We start from the raw sequence: 27,809 nt of genomic DNA, 5'->3' as shown, positions 1-27,809 counted from the left end.
TGGACCTGGTCTGCAATATTTTTTATGAAACTTATGCTATCTCAGTCTTGGCATACCAAGAACAACAACTGCCTAGGGCAATTATGTGACCTTGGCTGAGGTAGTACAATCACCAGCAACAAAAGCATCAAACACAGCCTAGAAAGTGACAAACTGTGGCAACTATTAATTTGTCACCTTGAACCACATGAACTAGATTTGTGGTTATATAACAAAATATCATATAGCACATTGTACACAGTAAATAAATGCAGTATGGTGATTCTATTCTTAAGGGAGAAAATTTAAAATGGGCTGGGGCTGAAACAGAGAAACAGAACAAGAGATTCAAAACAAGGCTAGAGGACAAAGGAAAATTAGGCAAACTTTGGAAATCTGGTGAAGAAGACAGGATGGAAAGAGAAGCAAGAAATAACAACAAGAACAGAATAGAATAAGATCAACAAAAAATTAGAAGCAATATTCATACTAAAAAATAAGAACAACAAAATAAAAAACCAGAACAGAACAAAAACAAAACCAAAGAAAATGAGAAAAAAAGTCTACTTTAAGGTGCGTCTCTGGAGTCAGTGGTAGACAAAGTGAGCAAACAGAGTCCAGATCTGTGTTGATTAATCTCAGCAAACCAGCTGTAGCTTTGTTGTGGGGTAGTGGTTAATTCCAGCAAGCATGCACCTTTAGTTCCACTGAACTTCAGGCTGGTTCCTGGCTGTGAGGCTGGAATTTTATTCTTTCAGCTTGCAACAGTTTGGAAGCCTCCAGTTGGCTTGAACTTGGCTCCTTCACCTCCTGTGGACTTCACTCTGCAGCCTCACCCTGATACTGGCAGCCACTAGATGGAGCCAGCCCACAGCTGTTCAGAGTTCTGAGCGCAGTTGGCCCCTCTCCAAGATGGCTACCTGACAACTGCCCTTTTGTGGGGGATGTCTGAATCTGAATAACTCACTAGCCATTGCAGTTTCCTGTGTTCACTTCTCTACTCCATGGTGTTTCTCCCTGGAAGCCTCTGGGTTGCAGTCGTCACCACGGGTCTGCAGGTTCAAGTCACCACTCCCACACAGTAAGTCAGGGCTCAGGGAGAAAATGCTGCTTGTCTCCTCCTTCATTTGAGTCTTTTTCTTCACTCTCCATGTGGGCTTCAATTCTTTTTTCAGAGCCTTCCTGGGTCCTGGGGACCTACTTCCTTCCTTTTTCTCTTCCTTGAGTTGCTATGTTCCAGAGGTCTTGGTCTTCTTCTGTTGATCACCACTCCTCCATCTTCTTGGAGATTAGAAGTTTTAATTTGTTAAAAGAGATATTTTGAAGTTTGCTCATGACTAGGATGTCACCCTTCCCATGTGGCACAGAGGAGAGGAGCTGAGGCAAGGGGAATGCTGTCCTGATATTTTGCCAGGAAATCTAATATGCCAGGAGTACTTTGCCACCTTCCTTCTCCTCTACAAAACTTCTAAATCAAAGGATGTTCTTCCATGTGCTGAGCACAACCAGGCCCAAGGGCTTCAGTGCAAATCTGTGTTTGCAATGCATTTGGGATATATGCTCTCCTCTCCATGTTCATTATTTGGATTTCAAACAGTATTCACAACCCACAAATTTGGAAAAAATCTTGATAAGTAAGCACTCAGACAAAGGTCTGCTCTTTAGAATTTATAAAGAACTAAAAAACATTAGGGCCCCAAAATTTTAAGATCCAGTCCAGAAATGGGAATCTGAGATGAATACACACTTCTCAGAGAACAAAATTATAGAAGTGAATAAATATATGAAAAATGCTCCACATCACTAACCATCTGTGAAATGCAAATTAAAACAATACTGAGATACCATGTCACCCCAGAAAGATTGGCTATCATAAAGAAATCAACCAACAACGAATGTTGGAGAGGCTGTGGGGAAAAAGGAACCCTTCGCCACTGCTGGTGGGAATGTAGACTGGAACAACCGTTATGGAAATCAGTGTGGAGACTCCTTAAAAAACTAGGACTGGAAATCCCATTCAAACCAGCTATTCCCCAACTGAGAATTTTCCCAGAGGATCTGAAAACATCATATCACAGTGATATGTGTGTACCTATGTTTATAGCAGCAAAATTTGTAATAGCCAAATCTTGGAAACAACCAAGATGCCTGTCACCTGAGGAATGGATGAAAAAGATGTAGCATTTTTTTTTTTTTAATGAGCAGAATGTACTTATTGAGAGAAAGAAAGCTCCTGTCCTGAGAGATGGACAGGAGGGGGGCCTGAGCAGGTAGTTTCCCAAGATGTGGTATTTTTATACAATGGAGTATTACTCAACTATAAAGAATGATAAACTCGAAGCCTTCATATTTAAGTGGATACCATTTGAAGATATACTCATAAGTGAAATAAACCAGATCCACATGTGTAAATATCATAGTCTCCCTAGTATAAGAACTCAAAAGAAGAAATAAAAATAGAAAGTGTAACACAATTAAAAGGAAAGTGAGAACTTGCAGATTAGACAAGGAAGGGAGAACAAGGAAAAAAGGTAGGAAACATGACAGGGGCAAAGTCATACATTTATATGTACAAGATGAGTAAGGCAATCATCCTGAGAATCTTCAGAAAGTTTTTGAAGCTAACAGTTAATTGGTAGGATTCTCACCCTACCTATATATGCTGATATCTGTAAACTAAGCAACTGCACTGAAGATGGCAATGTGTAATAGTAGGGTCATGCTTGGAATGCCTGTCATTCTGGTCTTCTGAATATGTGCTGCTTGTCATGATACGCCGGTTGCTGCCATGCTGTCTCTTGGGGAGATGTTTGTTTAAAAAGGAAGCGGGTGGTGAATAAAGTCAGGAGACAGGAAAAGGGGTGCTGCAGGACTGTCTTGCTACAATGCTATAATATGGTTAGATTTCTAAACTTCTGTATAAAAATACACAATTGTTTATTCCTATTTTTTAAATACATTTTAATTTTTAAAAAAACAAACAATATTCAGAAATACTGGTGAGTGTGAGATGTGAGGATTATTGATTAAGGACTAATTGTTTCAAGCCCACTGGGGGGAACTCAAGGGCAGTCTAGACATGGATGCTACATGGATGCTGGAGAAAAGGCCTGGGCCAGCTGCTGTACATTCAAGTGAGGAAACATTGACTGAATGGTCTTTGCTAACCATAAAGATTTATTGCAATTTGGAGTATATGACAATATGCAGATTAATCTGAGGTCTGTTTATGGTATGGCTGTCTAAACTGTTGGGAAAGGACAACTTTGAACAAAAAGAGGGCAATGGCTAGCATACAGGGTGACTGGAACTAGTTAGGGAAAAGAATCACAGGGAGCTAGCTCTCAGTGAACATCAAAAGGCTCACTGAACAAGCAGAAGGCTTGTTGTCTATTGTTATCATATGGTCATGAATAATTTTCACTGTCATTTAATTTTGTTTCCTGGTGAGGTGAAGGACCTCCTACAGTTATATGTGGTGTATGAATTACGGCAGTTACACTGCCATTGTGGAAGAAGGTGGGGCTGTTCAGAGGGTGGTGATCAACTCTAGTGGGACCGAGATGAAACCAAAGAGCAAATGGGACCATACTGTTACATCTGAATACCACTCCTCTTGATTAAAGTTAGAAATAATTTTATGGATATTAAAATTATTGTTCATGCAATAGAACCAAATTTTACTCTGTGCTGTTGTGGCAGAATGCTATACTCCCAATGGTTTCCAAATGGGGTACACATTACTTATCCTGTATCCTTAAAGAAATTTTCAAAATTTGGAAGGAAACACTGGGCAAATCAAACACTACCCAAGAACATTACCTCTGTAGGAAGAGACATTTTGTTTCATTTTTAAAATTCCCAAAAAACTACAACACAGGGCCAGCGCCTAAGGCAGAGCAGGCATTCAAAATGCATCTGCTGAATGAAACAGCAAATGAGTGTGACAGCAGAGAAGCTGGGGCCTGGACTTCTACTCCCAGTTCTATTACTGATTAAAAAAAATAATAGGACTGTGAATTCATCTTAGCCCTCATCACAAAATATGTGTGCTTTTCTTTAGGAGGACCGCTGGGTCCAGCTTCCAAAAGCTGAGGTCCAGCTAGCACTCTGGTTTACTCACTTCCCCCTCGTTACATGCTTATTTAGCACTTCTGGTGCATCGCAAAGTGATGTCTTAAGGGAAACATACAAACTGTTGTTTGACCATTCTTTTTAGACTTTAAGAGGCTTGCTTCATAACCATTTAACTTTCAGCAGAAACAAAATTTGACCTTGAGTTAAAAACCATGAAGCAACGTGCATACATCGGAAGGCTAGTTTCACTACCTAAATATTCAATATCCCTAGCAAAATACATGCATCTTTAAAAAATGTATTAAGTCTGTGAGAACAGGCCTAGGAGAACTGGCCTCATGGTGCAGGATACAAAAGCCTTTCCCCTTCAGGGTTATTCAAGTCTTGCTGGCAATGTATGTTTAGGGCCCAAATTCACTCTTTGTATTCTGAATGTTGGTTACGGAGCCTCCTATCCTCTCTGGTACTGCAAAAGGAATCACCAACCATGTAACACACTTAGAACATTGGGAACTTGGAACTGCCACTGCTCTGCATTAATATAAAGAATAACAAGTTAAAAAAATTAGCTCCAATCAGGGGGTCTCCATGGCTTGATTATGTCTCATGAGGAATAATAAATACTGAAATGACCTCCTTGAGACTCAACTGATTGCTTTAAAAAATACAGAGTGGAAGGAAGAGCAGTTTCTGTTAAAAAGAGACTGGAAATCATACAAAAACAGGCTACATCTGAAACTAGCAACTATTATGTTTTGAAAAATACAACCTGGAAACAGAATGGATGGGGGAGAGGATTTGACAGAGGAGCCGCTCTTGGAAACTAAGTCTTATCCTCCACTCCAAACTGGAAAGATCCTCCAGATTTTTTTCCCGCTTCACTGCAGGGCACTATCAATACCAGAGAAACATTTATTTTGTTGCAGATAAAGAACAGGTTTTGATCATCTCCTCAATGCCCAATTTACCCTCAGTTGAGGGAAAGAAAGAAAGAAAAAAAAACCCTCTACCTTTCTCTGGACCTTGGATGAACAGAAATATGGATTTATAAAATATCTGGCTACCTACAGTCAATAAAGCTCATTCTGAAAATGATGCCTATGTACATGATTAACTGGCAGATGATAATCAGAGCCCAGAAGGCATTCAAATACCCATTTCTATAGGCTTTGTTTTCCTTCTCTCTTTCAAAACTCATCTCTTAATTTTTTTTCTTTGACAAATATTCACACACAAAGCCCTGATAAAATGAGGATTTTTGCGAAACATTTTAAACAGCAAGACTGTGATGGGTGTAATCAAAGACATGCAGCAGTAATTCTCGAGCTTCCTATTCACCTCTGTCCAGGGTAAGCTTTCCTCCCTTCTGCACAGCAATCTGAATTCCACACTGAGGGTCACAGCTTCTGTTTGAATCCCCAGCTTATGTCGCTCTGGGTTGCCACCTTGATGCTATTTAGACAGTTTTCTTTTAATGCACAGACAGTGAACTGCTCTCATTTAAACAGGCTTTTATTTGACAAGAGTGCATTCCCTCAGATCGGAAGCTCCACTAACCGTGCTACAATCGTATCACGCGCTGCTATAGTCAACCATGCTGTAAATTTGGGCAATACCACCTATATAGATATTTGCAAGAAAAAAAAAAAACACAGAGAGATTTTAGGGTCATATAGCTCAGAACATTCGAAAGCAAAACTGTTCTCTGCATAACACATAGGAAAACAGCTTTGAATTCCAGTTTGAGAATATAATTATTTTCTGTTTTAAACATTTGGCCGTGTGCTGCTGCGGTACCCTTGCTGGGTCTCACAATGAAACCTAGGAAACTAAGAGCCCTACTGTATGTTCTCCATTCCCAGCAACGTTCCTATGAGGAAACCTTATTAATGAGCTTGCAAACGAGCACCCAACAGGGAAATGTCACAAACAAGAGCGGCTAATGCCCCAGAAAATCAAATAACTGAACACTTGGCTGATTGTGGTGCCTTTCATATTTATAATAAAAGAAGGGGGGTTTAATTCACTGATTCTGAAGGGGTCAACACCTTGCTGAACAAAACAACTCATTTACTTATGTTTAGAAATCTCCAGATGATAAATTACATTGATGTTAATCACTTCAATGCATACTACACAATTAATATCTGTACTCACCAAAAACTTAAGGATTATTAGAAGTATGACAGCATACACATCTGGCTGATTTTTCACATAATTGGGCACAACAATTTCTCCTGGTACCACAAATAAGACTACTAACAAACAAACACTGCAAAATTCTGGTTCAATTAATTAGGACTTGAATCCACAAGACAAAAGCAATTCTGAGTTGCAGCTCAAGTCTTCTATGCTCTGTGGAGAGCCTCCACCTTAAGGGGAAAACCCTCTTCCTTCCCTTTGGCCTGCCTTGTTTTTTTTTTTTTTCAGTCACTGGCATACAGTTCAGGTTGTCACTATTTCACTTCTCTTTAACATTTAAAAAAAAAGAATACAATTTATACAGAATTCAAATATATCACCTGTTATTATTTAAACTTGTTCATTGTTAATATTCATTCTGGAGGGTGCAGATAGACATTGCCACAAGCCTTTCCTGCCCACAACGAACCAGGACTATAGCAATGGAACATACATAATAGCAGTGAAATCTGGTTAGATTTGCCTCAAGGTAGTCTTATCTACTCAGAAGTGAATCTGAGGGGCTTAATATTTCCTGGCGATAAACATTATCACTGAAAGGATAAGAAATATTTTTAAGTGGTAAAGAAAAAGATATTTAAGAAAATAGTTATACATTTGAAAAACAAATACACACAAACACACAGAGTTTTACAGATGTTACTACATAGGTTTTACTTAGGTTAAGGCAATAAAGTGATTGAAAGAAAAATAGGTCTTATAAAGTGTCCCTCAATAGACTCCTTAGACTGTAACCTAAATGTGGTGAATATGCGATTTTATTCATGTTTTGTAGGTCTACAGCTACTGAGGAATTTTAAGGGGATTAGTGATCCCAAAAAAAGTGAGACTAATCAGCCTTAAGGGTTTGGTTCCATTTAAAATACAGGTATACTGACAGTATACTGATAGGTATACTCTTCACAGGGTAGCCACCATAATTAAATGTTCATGCAGACTGGGTGCTGAACAAATTGTCCTAAGACTTGCATGTATTCAGAAATATCTTCTCTCCTCATGGCCATCAGGACCTAGGCTGCCTGGCTTCACAGAAACAGCTGCTATGAGGGATGTGAGCCCCATACGACTGGGAGATGCGTGGAACCAGGGTCGGGCTGGCTGACCAGTGGTGTTGGCCCCAGGGGTAGGATGCTTCTGTTAGTGCTCAGCTCCTGGAGCTTGGGGAAAACAAAGCTGGGAGGAAATGATACAGACAGTTCCATTCCTGTGTGGAGAAGTAATGTGAGGAATTCCTTGTTGATTCTGTGACATTCTTAATAGTGTTCTAGAAATGGACATCAGTCAAGTATCAGGTGACTTTCTTCAATATCGACAAGCTTATTTTGGACTTTAAATTGGATTTGACATTCTCATTCATATTAGTATAAGGCATTATTATTCTTTTTAAATATATTTTTAAAAACCTTTTATTTATTTATTTAATATAGCTTGGATTCGTAGTGATCCTCTTGTCTCAGCCTCCCCAGTGCTGGGACTACAGGCATGTGCCACCAAGTCCAGTTAGACAAGGCGTGCCTGAGGTTCAGAGGCTAGCATGGCGTGTAGTACTGGGGATCAAACCTCGATCCTTGTGCTTGCCAGGCAGGTGCTCAGACCATGGAACTATCTCCCCAGGCCCAAGGCATTATCATTCTTAACCTTCCTTTAGGAAAATAACTTTCCCTGCAATATACTAAAAAAATAGAATATTGAGGATAAATTGTGAGATAACATGTTAGATAAAAGAATAGAGTGTTGTCCTCCTTCAAAAGAAAAAAAACAAAAACAAAAGAACAAAAGCCATGTTAGAGTGGGAATTATCACTAAGTGTTCATCATCTTTGGAAGGTGTTGAATGAAAGTCACTTTCCTGCAGGCAGGAGCCAGCAGTACTTGTTAGATTTGAAGTACAATGGACTTGGATATAGTGCCTTATTGCTTTTCTTGAAAGGACAAATTTCACTTGAATACACAGAATATGGAAGGCAAGGCTTTAAGGATCATGATCTAGTTTTTCAAGGGACAGGAGGTGTGCCACTTGAAATACTATGCATTTGGCAGTATAATTTCGTAGTGGGTGGAACTATATTTAAAAGATACTCTGGGAAACTACTTAAAGAGTTTAGGGGTGGAAAGTGGGCAAATATCTACTCAGGACCCACAAAGGAGCTAATGTATTATTAAAGCTAATGGGCCCCTACAAGGAAAGTTAATGGATATTAAGTTTGCTTAAATGAATTACATATTAACAAAGTCACAAGAAATCTACTATCTGCCAATTTAGATAATATCTAATCATTTCTGTTTTCCCATTATAGGGACATTATACAATAGTTTTAGTGATATGAAAATTATATGCATGATGCTCATAATGAAACTATATAATGAAGTAGATAAAATGAATTAACAAGAAAAACCTGCATTATGTAATGTTAAACTGAGCCACACTCACAGAGTAGGAAAAGGTTGGAATATGATGTCTCTTACAAGCAACTTTTTACACCTTTCTTTGTCTCCTTATTTTGTTCAGGAAAAATACATGAGAAAAGATGTGACTGGTGGCCTCCCAAAGGTCTGCCCAGGTTATAATCCCTGGAGCTTGTGAATGTGGCCTAATGTGGAAACAGAGTCTCTGTAGATACATTTAACTCTAGGATCTCAAGAGATTATTGTGGTCTATCTAAGTGGGATCTACAGCTAGCTACAATTGTCATGACATGCAACACAGAGAAGCCACATATCCAGATGGAGAATGAATTCATGAAGCCAATGCCCAGGAGCTCTTGGGAGTCCTTAGAAGTTGGAAAAGGCAACAAATGATTCTCTCCTAGAGCCTTTGGAGAGAATACGGTGCAACTAACAACTTGATTTTGGTCTTCTGTCCTCCAGAATTGTGAGTGAATGAATTTCTTTGTTTTAAAGACACCAAGTTCTTGGTAACATGATTTATTACAGTGGCTCTAGACACTAATGCAAGAATTCACAGAGGGGAATGCTTTTTTCTTCATAAGATCCCCAATGAAGTCAAACTTTTAGAATATTTAGAATATTAGAATATTTTCACTGCACATATTTAAATGTCACCTGGAGATTTTCAGAAAGCAAGCTATAGAAGCCTTTGACAAAAACTGAGAAGCTGGCTACCTGGTCATAACGTAGGCAAGAGAATGGTTTTTATGTAGAATCTAGATTTTATTTTTTTAAGCAGAAGGGTCTAAAGGAAAATATGAGAACAGCTTTAGTCTATAGCACACTTTAAGGAAACAGTACAACTTCAATGATGAAGCCACTGACACACGGCACTGATCCCAAGAATCTGATTTTCAATTCATTGCTATAATTTAAGATAAAATAGAGGTGGACATGCAATTTAAAACAAAATGCTAATGTGGAAAAGGAATAAAATACCTTCCAAAAAAATCTAATGCTCATGATGGGGTTAAAAGAGGAGGAAATTACCCTAGAATTTGAAGTTGGCATAGAAATGACAACGGTCTACATATTCAAAGAAATTAAATTTGAGTCATATGTTAAAGCAGATTGGAGTCATTTTTGTTCTACATATGAGTTAAATGTAGTATTCTCACACTCACATTGGCACTTTCTAATATGGCAGCATTTCCTTAAGACAATCCTTTAATTATTTTTCTACCTAGACAACAGGAAAAACTTCTATCAGTGCTACATAAATAAAGAGGCTCTAAGCAACTGCCATGCTTTGCCCTCAGAATAAGATGCCCATGTACTCACACTGTACTTCTAGATACCGCTGGGTTTGCAAGTTTCCTGTGACTGCAGGGTGCTCCACCTGACAGATCACGGGGACCCCATCGTCCTCCTTGTGCACCTTCAGCATCAGCTGGCTGGTCACCGTGTACATGTCCGACCACTCTTCCACCTCCGATTTGCCTGTCAGATAGATAACATATCAGACAACCAGAGCTGGGTGATTTTCCATTAATCTGTTTTTAGATCCCCATTCCTCTCTCCAAAACCCAGTGTTGCTATTTTAATAAATACTATGGAAATCTCTTAAAGAACTCTGTGGATAGATACATGACAAAATAATTAGTCTTTAATTTCCAACTTCTCAGCCTTTAAGAATTGTATTTAAGATCTCTTTCAACCCAAAATGCACTATTTTTACTCAAATATATTACATATGTTTTTATTACTTTAAAATCTCCTGCAAGTCAGCTATAAGTTCAACCATTTTGACATCTGGCAGCTCAAGGTATTTAGGAGGAGTAGAAAAGTGCTTTTCAATCCTACAGACATCTGAACTTGAAATATCTATGAGGTTGTCGTGCTGTTTAAAAATTCCAGGACATCATCCAAATCCCCTAAGTAATTCAATCAGCAGTAGAGATATAAACAACCCTTTTTGCCTACCCCCATCATCAACAATTAAGAGGAAAAGTAACTAAATGGATTTACATAATTGAAATTGTAATTGAAATGTTTAAACTCGGAGACTTCTGGAAGACCACAGAGATGCAGTGGCAGTGGGCTAGAGCAAAGGGAGACAGAGGGCTTCGGGCCAGATGGGAAACACATCCAAGAACACCCAGAAGAGGGGGAGGAGGCTTCCGGATGGAATGAATAGCCAAAGCAGTTCCTTCCCGAACCCAGCACTCCCAGGAACATGGCACACCATTAACTTTCTTTTAATGTTTTGTATTTATCAGCACACATTTAATGGCTCAATTCACTTGGACAGAAAAGCAGGGGGGAAATGGGAAACTCCTTCTTTCCCAAACTATACCTAGGCAACAGAAGATCAAGACAGAATAAGCTTTTGGAAATTGAAGCTGTTATATATAGATTTCTCCATTTCCACATATAGATTTCTGTATCACCATTCTAAAAGGTCTTATTCTTTTTTTCCTTATACTGTTTATTTAACAAGCACACACAGATACAGAACTCATTTGGTCTGGTGCTAACTAAATGTTTTACAAGTATTTTCTTATTTATCTTTATAAGGATCCCATACAGTGTGTATTATTATTCCATTTTAGAGGAAAGTGAGACCACCAACTAGTTTTTGTCAGCCCCAGAATCCTGTGCCTAGGGCACAACTTGTGTGGTAGCCCTGAAAGAAAAGATTCTGAGAGCTGTCACAGAGAAAGGGGCTGAGGATGAGAGAGGAGAAATGGCACAGGCTACAGCAGTAGTGGCAGACCTATGGCACACATGTTGCCGAGGGCTGTTTGTACCACCGGAAGCAATAAAAGGCTCCCGATCACTAGACTACATCCTCCCCCACTGCAACAGCTGAGGTGGCAGAACCTTGGAAATACAGGACTCAAACTCAGGAAGACTCAGTGCTGGGGAGGACCACCTGAAGCATGCCACACTGCACTGTCATTGCACAGTCAGAGTGTGCGCAAAACAGGCTGGTGAACCGGGCAACTGAACAATATACTGGGTTGCACAGAAAAGTAACTCTTTGTAAGCTCAATTAAGACCAAACTCTTTCTGCACTTAGTGTAACCTCTTTTGCATAAAAGTACATATACACATATATACCTTTATACAGAGAAGTATGTAATATACTGTATTTTGTATATATAGTACATGTAAAATATAATATATATTCTATATATACAACATATAGTATATTACAATTCTATATATAAATATATATAATGTATATTCTCTATAATCAGCACAGCTCACCATGTAATTAGTGACAGAAGGACTCAGAATTGTAAAAAATACATACCTTACAAATTTGGGGTTTTGACCTACTCTGAGTCACCACATGAGATAGGATAAAAGCAGTAAGAATTGAGATACAGACACAGCCTAACCTGAGGTGATAAACTCCTCCCCACTTCCCCTCCCACCCTTCAGTATTTCTTCCTGGCATAAAAGTTCCAGCCTATAGGGTTAGTTCTTATTTCTTTTTTCTTTTTTTAAATGTATTTAGTAAAGGGCCTATAGGGTCTCACTACACAGATTGGACTCATAGTAATCCTTCTGTTTTCAGCCTCCTGAATGCTAGGATTACAGATGCGAGCACCACCATGCCCAGTCTCAGTCACTGTCTCAGTGTGCCTGGAGGGTGGGCCAGCACAGCTCATGGGGATGGGAGGATGGGGGATGGGTGTCCAATTCCGGTCCCTGGGTCTGCCTAAGCAGGTGCTTTAGTCTGCTGAGTTATCTGGCCGGCCCTAGGGCTAGTTCTTTCTTGACATCTGAGTAGCACAGTGGATATCATCATGAATCCTCAATCCACAGACTGAGAACATGATTTAAAAGAAAAGGTTGCCACGCGTGGCTCAGCTGTCTTTAATAATTGATTATACATTGATATCTAAATTAATCTTTTTGTTTCAAGGGCATGTTTTGCATTTGTCTGTAAATTCCACAAAAACCTGTTTGCTGAATCAAGTGTCAACCACTACTTCAGTACAGGGAAGTCTGTGTCTTACCTTTGAGTTCTTTGTTCCCTTTGAACCATCTGATAGTTGTGGCCGGTTTGCTGGCCATGGCAGTGCAGTTGACTTCAATCTCCTCCCCTTCCACTGCAGTGTCTTTCTGGATATCGATCATCAGGTTACGTGGTGGGACTACAAATTAAACATATGGGCTTTATGAACACATAGACCATTTCTGGACAGTCTTCTATTTACTGGAAACTAGTACTACTGCTATCAAAAAAAGAGACAAATAATGGACTTCCTGATGGGAATTTAAAACATACTGTTACAGGAGGAGGAAAAAGAAAAGCAAAGGCATCATTAAGTAAAGTGTGTTATGCACAATCAGATTTGAAAATCCTCTCCTAAATTTATTTTATAAAATGACCAGTCTTCTCCTAAATTAATCTGACCATGTTATAATAAGAAAGCACTCATCTATCAATTCTTGGAAAATTGATTCAAAAATGGATATAAGAGTATACACTACTAAAATCGTTGTCCTTATCTGAAAGGTCCCAAGGGCAATCATTTTCCTTGAGCTCAACCTTGAATTTCAATCTTATTATGAAAGATTTCAAAGTCTACCAACAAGGATCAAAAACCTGGAGTCCCTTAAAAGAATTGCTCACCATAAACATACACAGAAAAATTGTGCCCCAGAACCAGTTCTATTTAATTAGACTGATTCAGAGAAACCCAGAATGTAATCATGTCCCTCAATAGATGGCATATTAATAAAATCCTTTGGATACAGAATTGCAATAATAGAGGATGCCAATTAGTTTGCAACAATTTTCCACATTCTAAATTTCAATGCTCCAGATTTTAGAAATCAAAGCAGATTTATATATCATAATGAACACTATCTTTCTATAATATTAAACATACATACATATGTATTGTATTAAACATATATATACAATTTAAGCATACATATACATGTTTTATGTATATATAATAAAATAGTCAAAATAAAAGATTTGTGCTAATAATATCAAGGCATGATATTGGTGATGATAATAAAAAAAAACAACAAAAGTTGTTTTGCTTTTCTAATGAAACTGGCTCACAGAGTAACTTTACATAAGGTGCAACCCTACATCAGGACTGAGCCTTTTGAAATAAAAATCAGTAAGAATACTGAATTCAGTGGTATGAATCTAAGAATGTGACCTGACCACCATGAATAAGCAAAGACAGTTCCGAGACTTATGATTAATAAGCTTCTCAACTCAGAAGAGAAACAAGAAATTAAATATGTATCAACATGCCATCCTGATGATCAAGTTGAATAATAAATCTGTGATACTCCTTCAATAAATTATGGGATTAAACCACATACTTGGGATTTCCAACTGTTCTAGTCCAGTGTGAAAACTCTGTCCACAGGAAGACTTTCATACTGAATTGAAACAATTGAAAATTCTTAAGTGAGAATGATGAAAGAGGAAAAACAAAATTATTCGATGCATACATTTCTCAGCAAGATAGTGTATTGTAGTAAAATATATGCCTCCTGAAGCAAAAGCATCCCGCTTTGTTCCCTGTGTACAAGAAAATAACGTATTTGCTCAACTGATACTGCTAATGTGGAAAGGCCCAAATGAATAGTTAAGAACTACCTGTTTACATTTAAAAAAATATGCAAAAATATAATTTAATAGCCAATGGAGCCATGTATCTGCTGGCATTTTAGGTTACACAGCGAGACAGTAGCACAGAAAAGGAATGCCTTCAGCTGCCTATCACCTTATAGAATTTATCCATGCCATGTGACAGGCAGGTTAGAGACTTGCATCCACAGAGCTAGACATTGGATAGGGAATATACAGAGAATAAATGTTTAGGATTAGCAAACATTACTGCACTTTGAATACAGTATAATAAGGATACTGAAAAAACTGCTCATGTTAGGTCAACTGTCAGAGAAAAGACTGTTGAAGCCTAAAGAAAATAAGATGTTGGTAAGCAATAGGGATAGTGTAACAGGAGATTTTTAAAAAGGTAACAACTAGCTGGGCGTGGTGGTGCACAGCTGTGATCCAAGCATTTGAAAGCCTGAGGCAGGAGGATCACTGGGAGTTCAAGACCAGCCTGGGCTAAATAGTGAGATCCTGTCTCCACAAATAAAACAATTAAGGAGGACACAAGTGATATAAGAATGTTCATTCGAATAAATGGAGGATGAAAACCAGAGGACAGTGAGTCTTCTCAGGGTATAGGCAAAACCAAAAATTGAATGATGACAATAATTTTTGGTATTAACATACAGAATAGTTCTCAATGAGAATTGTAAGGTCAGTAACATAATTGATGGGATATGCAGTTGAGGAAAGTGGCACTATGAGGATATAACAGAAGATGAATGCTCAAACTTACTGGTAGTCTTAGAAATCCTTACAGAATAGAATAATTAGACACGACTTTATTACTCCATGACCGACACCTCCAGGGTCACTCTGTGGAAACCTGGGAAACTCCTTGAAATGAGGGCATACCCACAGGTTGTTAAACAACTGCTTTACAAGGCCTTGAAATCAGCGGGACTTAGCCTCAAGTGTAGTCTGTTGGACAGCTGGTTTTGTGTCCCTTGGTACCATTCTTTGATCATTCATGCTGAGCCTGAAGAATTCTTATACTCTTCACCCTGGGCTTCTCTGAACCTCCGCTACCTGTTCATCTCCAATGGATTCTTTTCGTGGAAACTCTACACATTTTCAGTTGTAAAGATAGCGTGTTCTTTCTACATGACAAATAATGTCTTCAGGCTCAAAGGAAGGAAAGGAAAAGGGCCAGATATAAATAAGCACAGAGGAAAAACCCCTAATAACACTTTCATATTTTAAGGGGACCAACAGCTTGACTGGGGTCCTTACCAAGGTTTCTTATTTGCTATTAGCCTTGTTAATTCCTACTCTGCTACAGATGTAGCCTCAAGTTCTGTGAGCAACAGTAAAATTCCTGTACCAATGCTAAATCCTAGGGTTACTCGCCTGAAGAGCTAACATTAATTTTAACTTTATAGCCAAGGTAAAAGTGTAGAAAACTTCAAAAGTGTTGGGAAATATGCCCAGTACAGAAAAATAAAAGAGTTGTTTATTGTTGAGCTCATCATTTTGAGACATAGCTGAATGATTTTTTTTTTCTCAAGTCCACAATGTTTTCTCAAGAGTGTGACCAGTATTTCTAATCTTTCCTAAGATTAGAAGGAGAAATAGGCAAGTACAGTGGGACTTGTTTGGTTTTCAAATATAAAATAAAATCTGATAATGTGACTTATGATGGTTTTTCTGATACTATAAAGTTGACTTCTCTCTGATTTTTTTTTAAGAGCAAGTAAGCTTTGGAAAACATAAATGAGATGATTTAAATCTGTCTTTCTGAAAAAAAGAAGGTTGGGCAAGAAAAAAATTTTGGTGCATTAATCCTATCCTATTTTCCTTCTAACTTCATAACGTCTACTCCAATACAAAAGAGGTTAGTAATGTATAAAAATCCATTTATAAGAAAAATGAATTAAAACTACTGCTAACCGGAGAATACATTTATACACGGTCCACTAAACAGACACATTTAGTAAAAACTGCCTGCAGCCAATAATGAAAATAACCCAAGATAAAGATCTAAGAAGGTGCATATAGATGAAAACTTGAATGAAAATCACAGAGAAAAATACTAGAAAAGAGCAATAAAATGTCAAGGTTCTTCTTAGCTAACCTCAAATCTATAAGAGTGCTAATTATAAACATTACGCCTACAACATTTAAAAAAAATCAGCAATATCAAGATGACTCATATTAATTACAACAAAAGAGGAGTCTTAAAGCTGATCAGTACATGAAATCTCACTCTAAGACCCTTTAAAATAATTAGGTTCTCTTGTTTCTGGAATTTTAAGAGCGAACACTAATCTTACAAACACAGGATGATAATAACATTAGCTACTGTCATCAGTAGCTACAGGGATCTTAAGAGCAGTGTTTCTCTCTCCCATTCATCTCCTGTCCTGAATAGCAGGATAAAGAGTCCTACACTAGGTACTAGAGAAAGAAATAAACTCATTACAAGTGGAAGGAATGAATAACCTAAAAGCTACCCAAATATATGCAAAATATAGCAGAGTTTTCAGTTTTTATGCAGATAAGATCTAAGCACAGTAGTAATTGCAGAATGGAACAGATAATATTAATATCCATCTTTGTACATCTTACAATTATGCTGCAAATTTTGCCAAATGTATCAAATAACTAATAGACATAGGCACTAAAATGAACATCTTAAACCTATCAAGAAGTTTGACAGCTGTGTAAGTACATATGGAATCTTTTTCAGAGAAATGTAGATGGCAACAAAGATGCAAATATAGTCTTCTTCATTCATTATAATATCTGAAAATTCTAAGCCTTAGGAGGAGGTTTGAATATATGTGTTTCAGTGAAAATCGTCAGATTTTGGAATACGAAAGACTCAAACTGATGACAACAATTTTACTCTGTCAGAGCTTCCTAGTGTAAATACAATGGAAAGAATATTAAATGAATGCATAATATCTGCAGAAAGAACATCTACTAGCATTACTTTCAAGTATATTTAAGTTAATGTTCCTATAAAATACAAGCAGGAAGCTATTACTTCTGGAATAATGAGACCTCCAAAAGGATTCAGGCATCAGGCCTTGCAAAAACCTAGTGCTGGTAGGTTGGCTCTGAAGCACAGGGTGTACTCATAGTCAAACCAGTCCAGTGCAGTCAGTGGCTCTAAAAAGAAATATACCAGACACTGGAAGCTGACAGGCAGTAACTTTTTGCCAATGGCCAGACAGACACCTAAAAACAAAAGGTGTGCACCTGCAGAAATAACAGGAAATGTTGTAGCAGCAGCATTCAGGATTTACCAAAAACAACATAGATGAGAAGATATGTAGGTTGTGAGAACAGGAAGGTCTCTTTTGAATTCTCACACTGGTGACTGGGGTCGGTGTGACACAGAGGATCAGGGAGCACTGAGCTACAGCCTCAGTCTTTAAAAAAACTTATTTTGAGGTAGCTTTTTTTCAAGTTGCCCAGGCTGGCCTTGAACTTGTGATCCTCCTGCCTCAGCCCTCTAAGTAATGAGGATCATGGGTGTGCAGCACTGCCACCAACCTAGATTCCTGATTCTTATTGAGTGCTTTGTAACCGGGGCAGAGTGACTAACCTGTGTTATTGCCATACTTGTTCTGTGAAAGTAAGATATCAATAAAGATACCAGCAGTAAAATATTCTGAAAACTCAGAATACCAGACACACATTCCTTTTTATTGCTGTCACTTTTGTGGAAATGCCACTAATGACAATGGGTCAAGGAGCAGATGTTCAATTTAAAGTCTAAGCACCTGAAGGCTTGCTATAATAAGCAAACTGTTTTCACATAAGCACGCAGGCAGAAAACTTTAAATGCATGCTTGTGAGTTCTGGTATACCTGTAAAACACCAAGGTAACTATTCCAGCAAAATCTTCCAAACTTCCTATATCTATAGGTCTAACATGAACTGCAGACACAATACTGACATACACGTATACCTGAAAGTCATCTACCATTGAAGATAGACCACATTAGGAACTGTGTGGAAAGACTTTAAACGTGGCTTTCTACAATCAGTATTCCTCTTACCAAAAGCATATATGTAGGCTTTGGGTACATGTTTTAGCTTAATGAAAAAAAAATATATATTTTCCCATTTACAGCTGTGTTTAAATACAGTAATGAGCCAGCAGTTCAATATGTACATCCATAAATACATGTATGTGCACACACTAAGCAAAAATGCCCTTCATATTTATCTTTCCTCTTTAATCTTAGTATCATTACACCAAAAAGCTGCAGTCTGCCACCTCAAATAGACTTTGATTCATCATCTTCCTGAAGGTGTAAATCAGAGATCTGGCCTCACATTGTAGTATATGTCCTTGAAAATTCATTTTCAGAAGTCCAGATCAGCTGTGTTATGCTCTGGAGTATATTTGTCTAAAAGGTGACTAATTCAGACCACCTTCAGCACAGAACTATCTGCTGACTATCAAAATATAAACACAGAAACCTGGTTGCTGAGATTTTGCTGAAAATCACAATCTGGCGAGCATAAAGGAAAACAGTGGAGTGCACCTAACAGCCTGCCAATGACTCTTTGCTTATTATCAGTTAAGGAGCTCTTAACTCTTTCATGTCCAATGGTTGTGCTCTGCAGTAAAGTATGTATTTGTGGGGTAATCTAGATTATGAGCAATAAACAAGGCAATAAGTGAGGCCAAAGAAAAGAGAATCAGCAACACTAGAATGAGGATGCAACTCAGAAGAGAAACTCATGACACAGATTCCTTAACAGAGCTCTGCCCTGGGGTACAGATGTGGAGCCTATCTTCCCTGCTTCTGCACAGAAGGAAAAAAAAATCCTGGTAGAAGCAATGACATTTCATGTGGTGAGTGATTCATTTGAGGGCTCTAAATTCTCTTGATCTTTGCTTCTGAAGTTTGCGGTTTGAAACCCAAGAGCAGGTGGAATCTATAAAGACTGCTGATTGCCATTCCTTAGAGCGTTTGGTAAAATAGGCTATTTTTAAAATTCAGCAAGATGGGCAGTGATTCGCCCTAAAACAAGTTGGAACAGTGAAATTCATTGTTAACCTCTTCCTTGCAGCTGAAGTCTTTGGTCGTACAGGCCACCCCCACTCCACTGCCAGGATAATTGCTGCGCATGTTTCTTACCCAGGACGGTGATGGTCGTGTAACTCTCCTGTGGGGGGTCGGTGTAGAGCTGGCAGAAGTATCGCCCTTCATCAGAAATTGAGACGTTTGTCAACGACACTTTGAGTTCACTGCTAGAAAAATTCAGCAACTGAAACCTGCTGTCTTTCAAAGCTGTGGAACAAAACAAAGTGTTAGTGATTGTGAGCAAGACAACCATCTATTTTTCTGAACTAGATGAAAAGAACATTGAGCTTCTGTAAGAAGTGGATGCAAAGAAACAGCCCTACCCAAAGGAATTCACACATATGGGTGGTGCAGGTGTAAGCATGCATGCATACACACACACACACACACACACACACACACACACACACCACAGCAAAATTCTAGCCATTGTCTTTTTCACTGCTTATTCATAAATTGTTTCATGTTTCCTATCTAGGAAAATGGAAGGAAAGGGCATATCCTGAATCACCTGACACAGAATTCTACCCTTCTAAGCTCTGGGCACTAGGAGCTCAGGAACTGGGGCCTATAAGCTTTTCAAGTATTTTTAAAAATCCAAGGCTTAAAAACAAAAACAAACAAAAAAACAGTGATTCCAAATTATGAAAAAGAATTTTAAAATCATAAATCATAGTTCCAAAGCAAAATAAAAACCATTTAAAATGTTATATAACAAAGTAGTCCTATTAACTGGAAAGCGTCTTCATTTATGCGATGTCCTTTGATGTGGAGCTACAAACACAGACGGTCTAAGGCCAGGAAGACCTTAAGCTGGTTCTACAGTGCTCTAGCTAGACACAGCTTCATAGCATGGAACTAGATATCGAGAAGGCAATCAGGATGGTGACAAAAGCAGCGCATGTGGACTTCTTACTTATATCAAATGTTCTCTCTTGAAGTCTATTACTTTTGGCATAGGCTCCTTAGCCTATAATGACAAAAATTCAGTTTAAGAAGAGGAAGCTGGCTCCCCTCTTTAATCCTTCCTCTTCCTTACCCATGTTCTTTAGGTTTATCAACTCTTTCCATAGCGTACAATGCCCGTGGCTTTTGGGGAGGAAAGGTGACAAGTCCACAGAAAGGGACATGCTGGACATTGCTTTGGATAAGGTACCGATATTCTCCTATAACATTTTTTCCTAAAGACTTGCTTCTTGTTCTTGTCAAGCCATGATACCCAATCAAACCATTTCTACTACGCACAGCTTAGCTTCCCTAATGGGCTTCTGTGACAATACATTTGGAAAGATTTCAGCATACAAATGCCTCCGTATACCAGAGGCCGTGGTGAGAGATTTGGTTTTGCCGTTTAGGCACAGACTGCCCTGGAAACTTCAATCTTCAAACCAAACAGATTACCTTTCGGAATGCTATATTTTCCTTGCCTCACCCTATTTGAGCTGTCTGTGTCAGCTAAGTATTTGGGACTCAATTGCAATTCACCTTGAATTACTACAATCAATTCCTATTGCAAAGTAAGACTGCCTTACTTTTAAAAAGGACCATTCAAGGTTTCTATTAAGTAGAAAGATTATGATTGCTTGTCTCTTCTTCCCTTTAAAGAATTGACTAAACTTTGAGCAGCTAACATTAAATTTTTAAAAAGTGGACTTAGCAATCTCTTTAGCAAGACAACATGTGAGAAAAAGTTGCTGTCTAACGTGATAGGGATGAAAACTTACGCCTGAAGTCCCTAAAATAAATGGTCTGCCTGTTGGGATTCAGGAGTTGAATCACGGAGTCGTCGCTCTTATTGACTTGGCAGCTGATGGTTGCAACTTCACCTTCGATCACTGTCACATCTTTCGTAAACAAATTCTGCCCATTACCTTTAAAAAAAGGAGGAAAAAAAGATCAGAAAAAAAATTTCATCAACTGAAATATGGTTCATGGGGTCAATTAAAATGAAAACTAGGCAGTGAGGAGTGTATCAGAATGAACACAAGTAGCAACGTTTGGCATGGTTCTGATAGCTTCCTCTCAAGTTCATAAAGTGAGTCTCGTAAGCTAAGACTGAGCTACAGCTAAATACAGCTAAGCCTGGAATTGATGTGGTCCTCTGTGATACAAAATAAAACACTGGATTTATCATTAAAAAAAAAAAGGTTGCAATGTCAAAGTCCTAGCCTCTAGTATTTTGCATGCTGGGTAGTAAGCTCCAGAGGTATTGGAAGGGTCAGAGAATTGGCTTTTGTGAGGAGCTGAACTTTCCCAGCTGGGGATGAAGATGCATATATGGTCAACCATAGCCAACATGCCCTTGAGCTAAGCTATTTGGTCACCTCACAGAAAACTCAAGAGTCCACTTAGCAGAAGTAGGTAGGAAGTTCGATAAATAATCTTGTCTTGTTAGAAGATGTCAAGACGAGCCATCTCCCTGGCCCAATGTTCTCAATGTATAGGCAGTTCACGTAGTCATTGAGTGTGAGAGATCTCTACTCTCACACCTTAGGCCTCGCTCAGGCCCTAGGCAGCCCTGAACCCTGCCTCTTACTGTAGATCACCCCCTCTGGCCGTTTAGTAAATCTTTTTTAGCACATGTCAAAAAAGTCAAGACTTTTCAGATCCACTGATAGAAGATTCATCTCTAGATCTGCTCTAGTTTGTTGCTTCTAAGATTAGTGACAGCAGCCAGGGCACCTCACAAATGTCCTAGATGCTCCACAGCACAGGCAGGAGGAGGGGAGAAGAGTTCAATTCAGAAGCAAAAGATGAAACAATTGTCAACTGTTCAACTCTGCACCTGGCACAGCAGGGGATATGGACGCAAATGACATTATCCCAGCCTTTAAAAAGCACAATTTGTGTAAAACGGGATACCTCACCCATACCTAAGAACAAAACAGGTATTAAGAGCAGAGACATATGGGTCAATCAGGAAGGGGGACAGTGCTTTTTAGCTGTGTGTATGTGTTGGCAGGACTGCTTGTTAGCTGTGCGGTATCAGGAAAATTATTTAAAGGCCCTGAGTGAGTTTCCCATCTGAAAATGGGGACAGTAATTAAAAGTCATCTCACACAACTGATATAAAGCACTCAGCACTATCTAGCTTCTCAGAAAAGCAAATAAATGGTAGCTGGTGCTACTGTCACCGTCATCATATCGTCATCATTACCCTTTCTCTGGATGTCAAAACCAAGCTGTTATTAAGCCATTATGATGTGCAGGGAGTACTGCAGATATAAAAATGCACGATCACAGTCCCTGCTCTAAGAGAGGAGCTCTGCTACACATCCATCCACTCCGGGTGGTTTATTCACTCCGTTAAAAAAAAAGTTGTCACATCGAGACACAAAGGTCAAAGATAAATACTAATCTAAGAAAAAAAATTGAGACAGCATAAATAGAGACGCAATTAGAATAAATGGAGGATTTCCACCTGCTATCATATTTCTGCTGAAGGATCCTTCTTGGCAGGACACAGTGGGAAAGTGTGAGAAGGGTGTCTAAGATGGCTTTAAGCCAAATCCACCTAGAAATAGACCAGCCCCTGGCAGAGGATTAGAAGAGGGGGAACTAGAAGGATAAGAGGGAAAAAAGATTATTAGAGCCACAGATAAACAAAAATTCTTGGTGCTTGAGGAACAAACTAAAATGAAACCTGACCTTGAGCACTGATGCAGGGAATTAACCTGGGTGTGAAGAAGCAGTGCTCAGGGCGTGTAGTGAGCAGAGGGGACATTTTCCCTAGCTTGATCCAGTAGAAGCAGCTTAGTAGGCTGAACAGTGTGACAAAATAACAACAAAGAGAAAAAGTGATCAGAAAAAAGGAAAGGATGCTTTTTTTTTTTTTTTTTTTTCCCCTTAGTGGATTACTGTGACAAATACAGAATTCAGAACCCAGCTGGAGGGAGTATTTTGTTTTCAGATTTGAGGAAAGAACAAGAAGGGAATTCCCACCAATCACATAAGGTTCTGGGGGTGGGTTTTTTGGCCCTAGCAAATTGTGTACAGGAAGGACAAAATCCTTATAGTCTCAGGGTAACACATCTACTATGAAAATTAAGGAGAAATGAAACCGCATGACTCCAGTGCTCTCACTGACTCAAGTCCTGGGACTGGACCAGCAAATGGGATCTTACCTGGTTCTTGGAAGGGGAGGGGTTGTATACTTTGTATATCTAAAGAACATCTATTAGCAATACAAATAATCCTCAGTTTTCAAAAGACACAGGAGAAGAGGCTGCCTGGTACTAGGCATAATCTCTTCGAGGTAAAACAGGACCTCACAGATGCTAACTACTATTGCATCTTGAAGCTACTGGGACTTGAAGCCACTTGCAATTCAATTATGCTCTAATAGATAGTTCCTATGGAAATAACTATAAGCTTTAATTTTTAGCTCTTCATTCGAAATCCTAAGGCTAGTAGATTCTGAGAGGAGCATACTATGTTCATATTAAGGCCATAAAGCATTTATATAGACGATACGAGCAAAGAGGACTTGGCCACGGTTTTTGTTTAAAGCAATGAAGGCAATAAAATGTATTTTTATAAAGTCTAAATATTTCTTTCTTTTTTTTTTTCTTTTGGCGGAACCAGGGATTGAACTCAGGGCCTTGCACTTGCCAGGCAAGTGCTTATTCTACTGAGCTATCTCCCTGGCCCTAGTCTAAATGTTTCTAATTCTACTTTTAATTAGGTACTTTAAGGCCAGGCATTTTAAATATATCATTATAAAGAAAATTATTCAGGTAAATTTTTTCCATTTGTAATTTTTTGCCCTTGCTGTGCTCTAAAGTAATCCATAGTAATATTAACAGTATTATTATTATTAGTATTGGTATTTAGTTATTAAGGTGAACATAAAATCCAGCAACTCAAATCAGGCCAATTCCTAGCTATGTGAACATGGCGGTAATACTAATGCTAAAAAAATCATGTGATAATAAATATTCTGCTGAAAGATACCAAAGCGCTTTGGCTGATGGTGGTGGCCCAAGGATGTCATTTTGTAAAAATCACCAATAAATTATACGGGTCAGCTGAATGGCAGTTACATTAAGCAGAGCTCCATAGTTTGAGGCACCATAGGATGGCTGCAATGGGATAATAATGACCTATTTATTTGAGGCAAAGTAAGTGAATGACAGTGATGAAAATATGGTATGTATGTCAGTACTCTTAACTGCCTGAAGCCTTTATGTAAAAATAATTTCTGCTCACATCCTCAAATATTTCTTCCAAACAGAAGGGTGCACTGTGACTTGATAAATTTCCCCTTGAAACAGGTATCATGACAATTAGGTTGTTATAAAACACAATTTGATGTATAGCAGATAGAAGCAGGCAACTTTGGTGGTTTCTTAAAGAATTCACATAAAAAAACCTTTCTGATTTTCTAAAACTCACTTAGCAGGTATACTGACAAGGCAGAAATAGCACAGGTTCTGGGGAAAAAAAACCAAATAGGTACAATATACGATAGTCATTAAATAAGGTTGTTAATGGCAAGATATTTTATTTTAAGGATAGAACAATGTCTGGTATGTATAGACATTTTGACCATTAATTGGTATATATAAGTAAGATTTAGGAGGCAATATCAAACTGGATTATACTTTATACCAGCAACTACTATGTTATGGAAATATATTCTGTATAACTTCCAAATTCACCCCACAGTTTCTAAAAATAATATTCTGGTACTGGAGAGGCCCATTCATTCACATGCAAGTCTCCTGTGGCAAACTACAAGTTGCTAAGACACTTATCACAATAAGACAAAACGTATCATCTAAGAAACGGTAAAAATTTATTTTGATGATTGGCAAGCTGATGAGGGTTGGAGGTGCAGTTGACACATAAATCTATTTATTCAGACTTCAATTACTGCAGCTTGTGGATTCTTTCCCAAAAACCTCATTTTGTTATAAACTCCACTGAGACAGCATTATATTGATTGGATCCATTCAATCAACAATATGCCCTCCTCAGGGAAGTAAGTGATGGGGCAGATCTGAAGGCAAGAACTAGGAGTGGGAGATGGAGGAAGGGCACACGTTCATCCAGTGCTAGGCTGCACCACACGCTTTGCCCCCTCAAACTTCTGGAGTTTGCAACAGCCCCGCTTTAAAGTTGAAAATCTACAGATTCCCCTCCCGTGCTTTGAGTTAGCTAAGTGGCCACCCTGGCACCTGAATCTCAGCCTGCCAGGCCCTCCTGCCCATGCGGCTTGGACTTCTCACCAGCCAACGACAGCGTGGGTTGCCAAGGTTCTAATGGCACTGCCTTGGAAAATTTACTTGTTTTTAAAGAGGGCTATTTCCCTGTGAGCAACTTCTGATTTTTTTTATTTCCATAATTTATCCAGAACACAATTATACACTTCAAGATGAGAGAGAAACTGTCCTGAATGTAAAACACCTTGTTTACTACTGCTTCCTTCTTTCAGCGCACAGCACACTCTGCCCCCAGAGAAAGCCTTTATTACCAGAGCATGGCAGGCATTTGCCAGCGCTGAGAGCTCTTGCCCCGCTGCCTGGCTGCTAATAAATAAAGCACTTCATTTACACTGGGGGAGTCTCTCTAGTCAAGTCCATAATAAAAGGGCAAGTCATAGTTAAAACAGAAATCAGTCTATGCTATGGCAACTCTGTAAAGCCTTTCTGACAGGGAAGAGTACCCACAACCCTTAACTCAGGATGACGGTTTCCCAGACTGCTAGCAAATGAGAGCTCTGACCTGTTCCTTCAATAGCAGAAGTCATATTAACTCCTGCTCCCTACTGTACAAAAGATTGACCATAACACTGAAATAACATGGTCACTGTTAAAAGAGAAGGACTCAAAGCCAAAATACAGATGGTTAAAAGAAGAAATATACAGCCTGCGGATGACTGAGGTAATTAGTATTTAAAAAATCTCACTCAATATAGTTACATTTGAAATTTATGCAAATGAAAATCAGTTATTCATCCTTACTTTTCAGAAGGCATCTAGGTATGAAACTTTTATTATTTTGTGTTAGGAACTGAAAGCCTTGTACTTGCTAGATATTGCTGCGTGAAACTAAAAGCCACAAAATACTTGTGTGTTTTAGGAAACACATAAGTAGCTATCTGTACACAAGCCTTCTTGGCCGTCATGTCCCCACTGGCCGTCACCATGCTCACTAATGTAGGACCTCACTTTTACAACGCTGTTCCGGGTGTGCCCAACCTCAAAGAACAGGGTCTCCCCTGACTCAAAGAAAACCCTCATCACCAGCAGAGGCATCGCATTTCCTGCTCGTGTCTCCCAGAGCTGGCACAGGGCTGAAGATGTTTCAGAAAAGTATCAAAAAAATTAAGATTCTGTTAAACCCCGGAGGGAAAAGTCTTTCTAACTGCACGTGCTCCCACAAGTCACCGTAAACACAGTGTGCCCTACAAATCATTAACAAAGCCATTAAGATTTGATTTCTATCTAAGCAATTATTGTCAGCATATTCTCTGCATTTTCTTTAAAGGACTCAATCCTATCTTTCAATTTATTAAACTGTTTCCTGCATTTACAGAGTTTTATATCAAATCAGAAACCTATTTGAATTAATAAGAATTACAGTAAAAGTAATTTGAAAATAAATTATTTGAAGTGCAAGCCACGAAAGCTTTTGATAAAAGATTTCAGTCCCATTTGAACGTTAGAGTAACATTTTTAGTCAGCCAATACTTGTGAAGACAGTGAGCCAGCGCTCCAACGAGGCGGCCTGTCAACTGTGGAGTAAGGTCAAGGGTGAGACTTTTTCCAACACAAATACAATTCTTTATTTTGAAGAGAGACAATATTTCAACCTTGGCGAATATCTGAATATTTATTTGAAATCAAAAGCAATCAATCTGTCTGCTGTTTACAAAGCTTCTGCTAACCTTTGTGATCCTCACTCATGTTTTGCTATCCCAAACAGTAAAGTAGAAATGTTGATTGCTCCAAGGACTGTCTCCCTAATGGTCCAAACGACTGAGAATGCCAACCAGAGAGAGCACAGGCTTAGGGTAAAATAAGCAAAATCAAATTACAAGTAACTGAGTGTTTAAGAACATATGATGTCAACCCAGATGTGTCATTTGTGCCACCTTTTTTTTATAGAACCCTTTTGGAATCAAAGATCAATAGAACCCAAAGGGATGTAGAGATCACATCTCATTTTATAAAGACTCCCAGGCCCAGGAAGAAGAAATGTCTACAAATCACAGGGCATGAGGTGCTGTCAAAAGCACAGGCAAAAAAATAAAAAATAAAAAAAAAAAAGAGGGGCCTGGAAGATGGTTCAGTAGAAAGGCACTTCCCTGGCAAGTGCAAGGGCCTGAGTTCAATCTCTGGTTCCGCAAAAAAGAAAAAAAGAAAGAAAAGAAAAGAAAAGAAAAGAAAAGAAGCACAGATCACAGCTGTTGACTGGGTGAGCAAGCTATTTCTAACTCTGGCTATT

The 27,809-nt window shown here is 38.7% G+C and overlaps 1 protein-coding gene across 7 annotated transcripts in view; it reads right to left on the bottom strand.

Annotated features, from left to right (window-relative positions):
- Cadm1 (cell adhesion molecule 1) overlaps positions 1-27,809 on the bottom strand; it is a 359,095-nt gene that overhangs the window by 58,040 nt on the left and 273,246 nt on the right. For all 7 annotated transcript variants that reach the window (XM_004636490.1, XM_004636484.2, XM_004636485.2 and 4 more), the window contains 4 exons: positions 21,083-21,229; positions 19,413-19,565; positions 12,677-12,814; positions 9,987-10,145 (listed from right to left, as the gene is read on the bottom strand). In XM_004636490.1, the coding sequence (XP_004636547.1) occupies positions 9,987-10,145; positions 12,677-12,814; positions 19,413-19,565; positions 21,083-21,229 (597 nt within the window). The remainder of the gene's footprint in view (positions 1-9,986; positions 10,146-12,676; positions 12,815-19,412; positions 19,566-21,082; positions 21,230-27,809) is intronic.

Source organism: Octodon degus, unplaced genomic scaffold, assembly GCF_000260255.1.
Source record: "Octodon degus isolate 3935 unplaced genomic scaffold, OctDeg1.0 scaffold00080, whole genome shotgun sequence".
Classification (NCBI taxonomy): Eukaryota; Metazoa; Chordata; class Mammalia; order Rodentia; family Octodontidae; genus Octodon; species Octodon degus.
The sequence above is the reverse complement of the archived record's forward strand: the minus strand, read 5'-3'. Positions and strand labels throughout refer to the sequence as shown.